This window comes from Gouania willdenowi, chromosome 15 (genome assembly GCF_900634775.1).
Source record: "Gouania willdenowi chromosome 15, fGouWil2.1, whole genome shotgun sequence".
NCBI lineage: Eukaryota > Metazoa > Chordata > Actinopteri > Blenniiformes > Gobiesocidae > Gouania > Gouania willdenowi.
In genome coordinates this window covers 18,319,288-18,332,068 of record NC_041058.1, presented here as the reverse complement: position 1 = coordinate 18,332,068, position 12,781 = coordinate 18,319,288, and the positions used below count along the sequence as shown (strand labels likewise).

General features: G+C 35.8%; 1 protein-coding gene across 3 annotated transcripts in view; it reads left to right on the top strand.

The window, feature by feature from the left end:
* Positions 1 to 12,527, top strand: part of LOC114476613 (collagen alpha-1(XIX) chain) — a 132,918-nt gene extending 120,391 nt beyond the window's left edge. For 2 of the 3 annotated variants that reach the window (XM_028468393.1, XM_028468392.1), the window contains 4 exons: positions 2,407 to 2,473; positions 2,566 to 2,703; positions 6,671 to 6,739; positions 8,764 to 12,527. In XM_028468393.1, coding sequence (XP_028324194.1) covers positions 2,407 to 2,473; positions 2,566 to 2,703; positions 6,671 to 6,739; positions 8,764 to 8,864 — 375 coding nt within the window. In that variant the 3' untranslated portion in view covers positions 8,865 to 12,527. The remainder of the gene's footprint in view (positions 1 to 2,406; positions 2,474 to 2,565; positions 2,704 to 6,670; positions 6,740 to 8,763) is intronic. The other variant, XM_028468391.1, reaches the window with a different exon arrangement.
* The last annotated feature ends 254 nt before the right edge of the window (positions 12,528 to 12,781 follow it).

The following is a 12,781-nucleotide window of genomic DNA, read 5'->3' as shown; positions in this document are numbered from 1 at the left end:
GTAGCTGTCGTAATCGTTATTAAATTGTGTCCCAATCCAGTATCGATATTGAATATTGGTCCGGTATTAGTCTGAAAACGAATATCAGATTCAAATTTCCAGATTTTCCAATTTTTTTATTTATTTTTTTCCCAATTCATTTTTTATTTATTTTATTATATGTAAAATACTGTAGATATTATGTTGAAGGTTCAAATGTATATAACCAATTGGTTAATAATAAATGTGTCAGTTTTTCTCATACCTACTGTTGCTGACTATTGTTCTTATTGACTAACATCACTTGATCAAGCCTTTTCTAACATTCCACACTACAAAATAAGTCATTATTATTTTTTTTTATTAAAAAAAAAAAAACAAGAAAAAAAAAAAGATGTATGATTCATGCTGATATCAGATCAATAATGGTATCGGCCGATACGCAAGGCTGCAATATCGGTATCATATCGGAAATGAAAATTTTGTATCGGGACATCGCTATAAATTGTAATTGAGTTTAGATAACTGACTTTGTAATTGCAATTGTCATGAAAAATCTATAAAAATTGTCAATTACAATTTTTGATACAGTTCTTTGTACAGTTCTACACATATTAAGTGAACAGTTATTAAAATGTGTTTCATATCAAGCTTCCCCCCATTTTACCATTTAAAAAAAAAGAAATGATCGATGGATATACTGACACAAAAAAGGCTCAGACTCTTTCCTGGATGTCTGTGACGGTGACTGGATTGTGTTCAGGGAGGTTGCTGTGGTCTTCTGTCAAAGCCACCAGCCACTGTGCATCACTGTTGTGTGCTGCCTCCTTCTCCCACATGCCTTTCCAGTACTGTTCAGTTTCCAACCTTGGTGGGTCTGTTTGCGTTTTTGTTGTTTTTTTAATCTTCAATACAAGGTACAGCAATGCTTATCAAATTAAATAAACAAAAAAACAATGATTTAACACAAAGAAGAGTCTGCCCACACACATTGCACAAAACAAAAGAGCACTTTTGGCAGATTTTGAGCAGCAATATATTTACACATCCAAAGATTAGGGCATTACAAGAGTTTATGTATATGCCTGTTATGATGACGAAGAGCAAAATGTCTCACAAATTCATCCATGTTCAATACCTTGCTCTCCTTTTTCCCACTTCCCTTACTCAGCCCCTCCTAATTCTTGTTCTCAAATGTTTTTTGATTAGCTTTCGTGCTGAGAAGCTGCACTCATAACAAACATGTGCATTGTTTATAACAAGTCTTATTGAATGCTCTCTTCTTGTCCCCCTGAAGTGTGTGAGGATACATTTGAAGACATGATATCTTCTGGAGTCTGGGAAAAAATGTCTGGGGAGAAAAAGAACAACTATAGTTTCACATTGCTGTCAATTTTAAATTATTGTCCATTAGGTCACACTGAAAAAGCTGCTGAAGCTAACGAAAATATTACCAATGTTTACAAAAAAATATTTGGTTGGGCAACTATGTTTTATGTGAAGAACAAAATGTATCTTTAAAGGAAAAAAAAAAAAAAGAACAGTCCACAAAGAACAATTCTTACAACAGCAAAAATTCCTTAATGCCTACTAACATACATTTTGAAAAAAAATGTTTTAATTGTGCCCAGTGAAAAAAATCCAACATTCTTCAGAGGAAGAACTTAGGATCCAACTGTTATTTAATTGAGTCATGAGCATTTAGTTTCAGGAGAACTACTGACAACCGGGGAGTACACAATTCTAGTGCCCGTTACATTTACATATTAAAAATATAACACTCAAGTAGTTAACTGACAATTTTTTTTGCCAAGATAAAAAATTATTGTCCAGACTTGCGGCTCTGTCGCCTATCTGGTGTCTGTGATCCGCTGATTATTTGCTCTCCTTGAAAATCATTACAGGACAAGGGTTCCTACCCAGCGTAAAGGTTTAAATCTCCATACGATTAGAGTGATGAAGGCATGACTATTTTTTTTTAAAAGCATAAGAATAGTTTATCCTGACAATATATATATTTGTGAATCTGGATGGGGTGGCCAATCAGATTTTAGGGGGACACTTGCCACCCTATCCCTAACCCTTTGGCCCCGCCCATAATTGTAATTTAACTTTAGCAATAAAAACGTAAGTGTAATTGACTTTCTAGGGATAAAAAAATCATTCTAATTTAATTGAAATTGGAAAAAATGCTGGTCACTGTAATCATAATTTAATTGTCATTGAACATGGGTAATTAAAAATGTAATTGTAACGAAAAATTATAATTGACCCCAACCCTAATTTCTACTATTTCCAGGATCACATTTTATGTTGAGTTGAGGTCTATGTGTAAATCAAAGTAAAGTTCTTTTTCTTTATCAATTCTTTTCATTATCATCTTGTTGGTATTTCTTGGAAATATCAAATTATTCCCTCAATTCACAGGATGATCCCATCTTTAGAGACAAACTACGACTTATCATCCAAAACGAAGTATTGAGAATTCTTGAAGGTACAACTTTACTACACGTATTCAACTTTGTGTTGTCCTTACCTTGACTTTCAGTGGTTTAAAAATGCCTGTTTTTTATTCTCCTCTCATAGAGAAACAATCAAGCAGTGGCTTGCTACATAAGACGCACGCAGGCATTCTGGCTTCTCATGCTCACGGCCCTCCAGGACCTCCTGGTCAAAACGGATTACCAGGCCCACCAGGAGAGCCTGGACCTCCTGGACCTCAAGGTAGGAGCTCAGGCGAGCCGGAAGAACTTCAAGGTGTGAGCGGCAGATCGGGAAAAATAACCACCTGAGTTAACATATGAAGAATGAACTTGTGAAACTCATTAACTCAAGAACTTTGGACAAGCTGGAGTGACCATGTAGTTAGGTTTCATGGATTGATTGATTTTAAGTTTACGCTTCATTGGTGCTTCATGTATATTCTTAATCCAACTAGCATCGTGAGTGCTACATTATGCTTTACCATAAGCAGTTTACTTTGTAATTATCTTGTTTTGAAAAATAATTTTAAAAGTTGATATAAAACACTAGAGACCTGCTAGATTGGGGTCGGGCTTGCACATTTGTTTTGTGCGGTTTCATGCGTATTTTCTGCATAGAGCCATATATCACTGCAGACTGAGGGGTGGGGAGCTGAGGGTAGGCCAAGAGTTTGGTTTGCAGCAGCTCTCTGGGAAATATGAAAACAAAGGAAGAATTGGTTGTGAAAAAGGGAAATAGTTATCAATGTGGACACCAAAGAGCCTGAGTATTGATACCTCACTCAAGGAAAGCAGGACTGGAACTCAACCGGAGCGAGAGAGAGGGTTCACGTTCTTTATCAAGCTAATACAACTCTCTGTCTACTCATGCAGCACTAATAATCCGCTGCCCAGGCTCACCTCTGTCCAATACACTTTCTTCCTTTTGTGTTGTTTCCACAGCAGAGAAGAGTTCAAAGTGCAGATTAGGGCAGACCTGCATCAGGCTTTGTATCTACCTCATATTATTCAAGACCATTTACATTTAGACCCACTGATAAGCTGTAAAGGTTGTTTTCATTCATGGTTAATTCAGCTAATAAGCAACTACTTCAGTATTAAAATGTGTTCTGTGTAAAGCTATTTGCATTATAAAACTAGAATGTTCTTTTTTTGTTTTGTTATTGCGTGATTTATGTTTTTTACGCTTAAATTAAGAGTTTTATAGATGGTTCCTGATTAAGCTTTTAATTAATGTTTTTTTTGAAAATAAAGAGAAAAGTTGTCTCCCTTGATAAATCAAAAAAAAAAAAAAAAAAAAAAATGCCCAACTTCCTATTTTTTTTTTTCTTTGTTGACTTGTGCCACCACTCAGCTGTTGAGACTTTAGGGTAATATTTTCTCATTATTTCTCGTCATCCTCTGGTGGAGACTGTGCTTCTGTGGAATATCCAATTTCAATTCTACTTCAATATGCCCAAATGAATTGTTTATGGAGAAAAATAACTCCCCTCTGCTCCATTTATATATATTTTTTTCTTTCTCCTTTGGTTTTGTTTCACTGGAGTGGAAGTGGCAAACTGTTCAATAGTTTTCATAAGGACTCCCTAAATAGAACCTTTCATTTGATTTCCTCCTTTGTTGTAAATTAATGTTCATTTATTATTCGATTTATCTTATAGTTTTAGACCCTAATGCAATTACTGCCAAATTGGTTTATACATTCTACAGTGGTGTTGTTTTAACAGTCATTTCTACATGTGTAGATACTATGTGTAGATGTAAACAAGGTGGCTTTTATTCTCTCAAGCTGCTCTTTTCTTTTTCCTGTTTAATACGAAAATATCAAAGTATTTGGTTGGGGAGGTGCAGAAAATGAAACGAGAAGCCCATGGATGTTGCGGTCATGTTGTTACAATATTCAAGCCATGTGATCCTTGCAATCGAGCCTGAAAGAGTTCCCTTATTCCACTGTTATCAGGACCTCAAGGGACAATGTGTTTTTTTTTAACCCAGGGGGGCATATACAGTTTATCAACACTCACCAATCCAGATTGCCACCTAAGCATATTGTCCCTGTCTGCTATTCAGTATCTTTTTACTTAAGGTATACTACACTTTTCTCCATGGAACATCTCCTCCCTGAATGAATGCCCAAGGCCCTGTGAGTGTTGAAAGAAGTGGCAATGTGTGGATACCCCCATTCTCTGTCTTTGAGAATCGCCTTTTTTTTCTCTCTGGGATTTTTTTTCTGACAAGTAAGCATTGAAGAATTTTCCCCTTTGGGCCAGGCGGCGCAATGCTTGATACTCCTGTCAATGTTTCTGATGCACTCCATGCAACTGCTGGTTGTGGGACTCCCATTATTTTAAACGCCTCACTGGAAAAATATTGTTTTGCAGATCTTAGGCTCTGACTTGGTGGTGTGTGCTGTTGTTAAGGGTGTGCTTTGCATGTAGTGAATAAGCCTGTGACTGGTAGGAGTGTGTGCATATTACTCTAACATTGGCATAGTTCATGCGAAACCTTTTTACTTATTTGCAAGTGTAATAGTGAACCTTGGCCTTGATCGTAGTATTGTTTTATTCACTGCTGGTTCTAAGCATGATAAAACCTAGTCTAGGACAGAGGCCTATTAACAGAGTCCTTTCTAGCTCTGTGGGGGCCCTCGGCAAGATGTTTGCCAAGCTACACATAAAGGATTACTGATCAATTACACTGTCTATGAACAGATGTAATGATAGGCATTTTTTCATTTATTCCAATGAAACATGTTGGCTAACAACACAAATTGCACAGGTTTTAGGTCCAAAGATCTGCACCAATTGCGCCTGATGTACACTACACATTATGATAGCGGTTGATTTTATTCTCATAGCCTACATTTTTTCGCCAAATTAGGAAAAATTCTGGTAAATTTCATTCTCTTCAGAAGAGGCTGATGACTCTGGCTAGGAACCTCCTTAGTGGCTCATGGGGCCCTATGTAAGTGCATGGTCTGCCAATAGCCAGAAACGCCAATGCCTATTTTTATATAATAAATACAAAAGCACACAGAGAGCGCAAACCTCCATCAAACACCAAATCTCCTCTTTGCCAGATTTTGGCAGTTATCTGGATTAGTTATCCTGATCGTGCTACCAGGATTATTCACACTGTAACAATACAGTAAGTCCAAATGTATGGACATCCCCTTTAAAAAAAAAAAAAAAAAAAAAACACTATGAAATGCGCAATTGTGATCTGATCTGTATTATATTCAGTTGCATAATAACCAACCCGACATAACTACAGTAAGTCATAACCCAAGATAAAGACTGATCAATGACAAACAAAAAATGTGATTTTTAAAAAATGGTGTCAATGATGAGGGATAGGGATCTTTTGATTATTCAAACTGATCTAAAATTAATATATTGATCCAGACGCCCTCGAAAGTGTAATGGACTCTTCATTGGCATAAGGTCTATCTTTCGTTAAAATTTTGACTTCTTTTGATTGATAATTCTGCTAATGGACAAACAAACAAATAAATAAATGGCGGTGAATTCCTTTATGGAGGTAATATGTATGTACCATTTGTATGTGTAATATGATGACCAAATCTATTAATAAATGTCAAATTTCAAGGTTTTTTTTAAGATCACTTTGTTTTCAATAGATCCAGCCTTTTTGGTCTGCTGGCCTGTAGAAACCCATCTCTGACCACCAATAGAAGAAAAAAAAAACCTCCTCACTCTGCTGAACACTTCAAAGATGGTCTCTTGGCCTTGTTGTTGACAGAAAGCTGTACAACACTATGATGCCTCTGACTTCAAGCCCCAATATGGCTTGTTTGATGATTTCTTCTGTATTTTAACAAGAAGGCTCTGGGTCTTTCTTATTAAACATAAATAACTTTCAAAATTGCACTATGAAAAGGATGTGAGAAAGATTGCCTTTTACTGGATCGCCTCTTGAAATACCTTTATTTAAAAAGGAAGATTCAATTTGGTGGCTGACGTTTGCAAGGGTGACCTTTATATTTTTGAGAAGCTATTTTCCATGGGTCTAAGATTGATTTAAAGCTTGTACTTGTATGTCCTTGTCTTGACACCTTTTGGATTTTTACGAGGTTTGGCATTTGTACTAATCCTACTAACTGCACTGAGCGCAGTGGAAAGACAAGCTTTAATATCACACCTTTGAAGTGTTTGCTTTCAACCAGAGTGTTGTGTGTGTGTCCTTAGGGTACAGAGGTCAGAAAGGAGAGCGAGGCCAACTGGGGCTCGGGTTACCAGGAGATCCAGGACCACCAGGTAAGAACAATGAAGCCAAATGTAAAAGAGATGAAAAAGTCCAGATAAATTGTCATCAAATATATTTACAGGCGTTTGCAGCATATTAATTGTTATTTTGAATACATTTTTAAATTAAAACAGAACATTTTTTGTACCTTGTGCGATATTTCAACCAACTCTACAGTTTCATCAGTTTGCTTTATATTTTTTTATTGTCTTCATTGCTCCTCACCAATCTCCCCAGCCACAGCAGAAAACTATTTTTGCATAAACCCATTATCTACTTGTCCAGCTCCAAAAATATTGTTCTCTGCCTCAATTTTCATTGTTATGTTTTAAAGCACATGTGCCTTTCTCCTGTGAGAATAAGAATTAATGCACATTTCTTTTTTACATATCTGAAATATAGTTTCTTTTAGGATTAAGTTATTTATTTGTGACATAATTATAAATAGACCAGCAAAATGGAGGGAAGTTTGCATTTTATGCCGATGTACTAAGTGCTTTTCTGGCAGTTATTTCACATTGTTCACAGAATGACCCGGCACTCCAGTCCTCCCACACATCTGCCACTCTTTGTCAAGTTGTTGTTTTTTTAACCTATCCATGAAAAAGGAATGCAAAGGTTCGACACTGTCTTGAAACCCATTTCAAACTTCTTTTTGGTGTCATCATGTTGGAGATAAAGCTCAAGGATTGCATTGTGTCTTCTCAAATTTTGGCGCTGAATGGGACCCAAGCAGTGGACAGATTTCAGCATCAGTGGAAAATGACATCGGGTCAGCAAAGTAAAAACTCTATTCCGCGTTTGCTCAAACAAACATAGCACTGCTCGAGATTTCAGTGTGTCTGTGAGCTAAAAAAAAAAAAAAGAAAGAAATCCTGATGAAAGATGAGAAGTGGGATTACTTTGCTGCCTTCTGCCTGTGGCTGCAGGAGTTTATCACTCCTCTGAAAGTCACTCGCCCTATGTGCATAATGCATGTTTGGGGCAAATGGATCTTGGCTCACGATTACCTGGAAGAGATAAATTGCTGCTGTTGAGAAACATCATCTCTTAAGGTGCATCGTTATCAGAAGCACCCACAACTCTGGTTGAGCTGTGGTTCCCCCATTGTGGTCACAACAATAGCTCAAATGTGTTGTTTCCTCTCTGCAAGACCCGAGGGTCTAAAACCACTTCAGTTCATCACAATTTAAGTTAAAAAAAAACACTAACTTCTCTTTTTTTTTTTACTCCAACTCTCATCCTTTATATGAGACAGCAAAGGTGTCTAACACACAGGGAGTTGCAGAGAACATAACAAAGCATGATTCAATTGGTGGACCTAATGCACAAAGGAGTTATTTGGACTGTAATAATAATAATTCATTTTATTTAAAAGCACCTTTCAGGCCACTCAAGGACACTTTGAAATAAAAAAGAGTAATAAAAAATAGTGCAATACATTATAAAACAGAATAATACAAAAAAAGGGAAAAAAAGAACAATGTAGGAGAAATTATGAAATGAGAATGTGCAGATTGGAAAAGATGGGTTTTTCAGTTTTGATTCGAAAAGAGGTAAGGTGTTGATGTTTCTGATGTCGGACAGTGGGCACAGTGAGATGGATGGAGTATGAAGACCTTATTAATGTACCCCAAATATTGATTTTGTCAAATTTAGGACACACAGATGGTGAAAGACATTATTTTCAGACAATTACAGTTTCCTTGTTATTATTTACCTGGTTCTACTGTGTTATTTGGTGATTTAAAGCTCATTTTAACAGTCAAAGAGTAGTAAATATGATCTGTATTTATTAAATTTGCTCTAAAACAACAATAGGGTTATGAATTGGCCTTGCAACCCAAAATTTAAACGTATTCTTAAAGAGTGTCTGACATGATAATTAGAAATTATGTTTACCTGGACCTTATAGAAGACTTGACCCATCTGTGTGTGATTAAATGTAAATTAACTTACTATGCAGAGTGTGTAAGATGACAACATGCAGCTTGGTGTCCTGTTGTTTTTCAATAATATCTAATTCTCTTTTTAGGTCCTCCTGGGTTTAGTTCTCATGCCTCCCCTGGCTCTCCAGGACCCCCCGGGCCTCCTGGAAAATGTGATCCCAGCGACTGTCTTCTTTCATCCTACTAAAGCTTCAGTGGTGTTTCAGAGATGATCTGAAGACCAAAGTCCAGCTCGGAGTTCAGCGTACGCTCACGGAACAGGAGGAGTTGTAAAAACCATCTTCAATCGTGTTTTACGGAAGAAAAACGCTCACATCTGACCACTTTTGTTTACTTTCTACTGACGTGTAGATACATTTTGAGGAGCTGTTTTTTTTTTTTCATACTGCCGCTGGGGTTTTTTCATTTCACTGTACTTTTAAGTTTTTCTCTTTTTAGCCATCTCCCACTGCGATGTAAGGCATTCCTTGGTTACGCTCAACTGGTCTTTGAAGACCAGTAATTATTTAACAGAGTTCAGGCTTTTTTTTTTTTTTTTAATTATTTATTTGGCTCTTTAATGGCCGTGTCTATGCACTCTGTTGTTTTTATTCAGATTAGCAAGTTCCATCTCACGTGTGTATATCTGTGAGAGAAAGATTAGCCGAATGAATGTATTTTATGTTTCGGTGTGACGAAATACATTTATTTAAATTCTTTATAGATATCGTGCTGCCGACATGTCTGAAATAGAAGTTGTTTATGTTAACGGCCTCCTTCAGAATGTATCTCAGAACTTACTAACAGTTGTACACAATGTAGCATGTTTATTGAGTGATATTTTAATAGAATGTTCATCATTACATTTTGAAAATAACTTGTTTCAAACGTTTCCACTTATAGCACATTTACCTTGTTTGTGATAAGAGCCGTTTCTGGCTATATGCGTGCTGTACCTATATGCATAAGGCCCCATGAGGCACATGTGTCAAACTCAAGGCCCGGGGGCCAAGTCAGGCCCTTTGGAGCATCCAATTTGGCCCGTAAATGAAACTCAACATTCCTGGTGCTTATGACACACAATTGCAGTCATTTTTATTGTGAAACTGTTGAAAAACCTCAAAATTCTTACAAAATCCTTCAATTTTCCTGAAATTATTACATAATATTTCCCTTATTTAAATAGAAATTGGTCACAGAATTTAGGAAAGTTAATGTTAAGATCCTGTTGTGACTGATATATGTCACTTATTGCTTGGATATTGTTGGTTTCTTACATATTTAGCATTTGATGTATACGTAAAAGTGCAAACTAGGGCATAATAATGTCTACTGTAAATGACTTGTTTTCCTGCAAAAAAATCTGTGGCCCACTTGAGATCCAACTGCTCCGTATTTGGGCCCTGAACTAAAATGAGTTGGACACCGCTGCTTAAAGATTTAAGATCTAGAGATTTTCTGAAGTTATATCTACTCATCTACTCAAGTTAAGATGTTTGATTTTAACATGAGGTTGTCCTGATCCTGACTATTCTCTGTTTAGCTGGTATATTGCAATAGAATTTATGTAATTCTTGGACCGTTTAATGGATTAAGAAATACTTTATAGATTGGCAGACTTGGGACCCCCAAACAGCATCTTGCATAATGAAAATCCATAGCTAGAAACGACTCTGTTTGTGATAATCATTGTTTGAAATTAAATACGACATGATTATTGATATTGGTGTCTTCCCATGAACTGGATGTTACTACTCTATAATGAAATGTACAAATGTTGTTGTACAACTAACAAAACACACACATTGTTGGCTTTTTTTTCCTTTAGATTCTTTGTACTTTACACACAATCAAGCCTTTTCTTTTTAAATGAATGTACTTAAAAGAACATTTGGGCCCAATGAGAGCAAATATCTGTAAATAAGTTAAACAAAATGGTTTGTTTTCTTTATTGCTGTCTAATAGGGCTACTTATGGGACCTTATATTATCTTATTATAAGCAAGTTGTTGTCATGAGGACTTATTAGAGTTCTCCGGTGTGTTATCAATCAATACACACTTTATATGAATGTTTAGTGCCTGAGATGATTATTACCTTACCTTGTTTACATAATGTCATAGACAATGATTCCTCTGGTTTTGTATGTATATTTTTGTTCTTAAGCAACAGAAAGGGAAATCGCAATGCTAAACTTCAGCTGTAAACTTTGGTCCTTCATTCATTTACTTGAAGTTTTTTTTTTTTTTTGAACTTGTTCTTCATCCTGGTCTGAACACACTAACCAAGACTGTAACTGTGGGTTTAAATCTTCCATAGTTTTGAGCTTTCATTCATTTTCATCTATTTTTAGATCAATCTTTTAATAAATATTTCACTTTTTTCAGCTACTTTTAGACTAATGTTTTCCACAGCCTGGGTTATCTGCCATATTCCGTTAAAAAATTTGCAGCAACACCTTACACTGTGTTTATGAATTTGACTTTTACGTTATAGAAGACTACTCATTAAAAATGTTTGTGTAAGAAGATGATGATTGGCCTTAACGTGTAAATTTCCCATCCTCCCCCTCACACTGTTTATTGAGTTTGAATCAAAGGTTTGATTAATCTTTTAAAAGCAGTTTGAAGTGTTTTTTCATTTTTTTTTTTAACTCCGACTCATATAATTTCTGCTCTTCTTTCACTTGAAATTGTATGTACACTATGCTGCAATTTGAGCAGAAGTTGTGACATTATTCAAGTCTGTGTTTTTTCTCAGGAGTACACTTTGTCTTTTTTGGTATTGACTGGTGACTGTTTATTTTTGTGTTGGGCAAAGTGCATGTAATCATGCCACTAGTTTTATTTGTGAGTCTAAAGAGCCCCCTGCTGGACATGTATTTATTTGCCTATTTCTTGTAGCTTTGAGTGAAGAACAGCTTTTCTTACATTTTCTCTCCATGCCCTGCATTGTTTTCGCTCTTTTATTACACGAATGTTCAGACGATGCAGTAAATTAATATAATCTAAATTTTGTCCTCTTTTTATATTGAATTTAGCTTGAATTGATAATAATGTGCAGCAGATCTCACAGCCTACTTCTCTAGAACCTCAGGACCAGTTTTTTTTTTTTTATTTCTGTTCCATGTTCAAATGCAGTTATTTTAAATAGAAAATGACAAAAAAAAAAAACAGGAATCTTGAGGGGAATAAACACTACAATAGACCATGTAAATGTTAAAACTGTTATTTTTGCTGCCATACATTTGGTTACTGTTATTTTTTCATTCATGCAACTTGATCTTGTTGCCACATATAATATAATCTCATAAGTAAGCTTGTAATGAGAGGAAAGATGGATCAGCCTCCCAGCATGGCCCTTTGGATTAAAAATGCTCCCAGTGAAACTGCTCCCCGCTCTCTTCTGAGCTCATGTCATGCTGAGTGACTTTAATGCTTTGAAACTCTTTGTTTCGCTGAATATCTACCTCAGTCTTGGTTCGCCACATGCATCTGATTTGATTTTTTTTTTTTTTCCTTTTGGAAAAGGGAAAATAGATAAATATATCCAACTGTTGTTGCCTTTTACTGAAAATGACAATTTAATGCTCGACGTGTTTGTAAAAACACAATTATTATGGTCATTGATGTTTGTCTCAGTTGTTTCTCTGAGACTGTTGGAAGTTAATCGGAAGAATTTGTTATGAAGGATGATGATGATGTGTGTTTGTTGGCATTGTGTTTCAGAGGTAGTTCTTTCAATATTTCCCTGTAGCCTTTTTTCTTTACATGGATTAATGACATCTGCCTTACAAGTGTGCAATAAATGTTATCCAGTGTATTGTTGTTTGGCTTACTTTTTTTATTTTATTTATTTCTGCACCAACACCTCATGTGCACCAGGGCTTTCAGTTTAATGCTAGATTAATTCAGTGTTTGCTCCTTTTTTTTGTTGGAAGTGAGTTGATAATTAATCTGCATAGTTCCTCTAAACCCTAAGGAACCCACAACAACCGTTATTTAAAGGGAGTTAAAAGTCTACAGAATGAAATATTTGATAAATGATTGCTCATTCACAAAACACACACACACACACAAAATACTAATTCAACCTTTGCAAATCAAAACAATTAAAGTTACTGGTA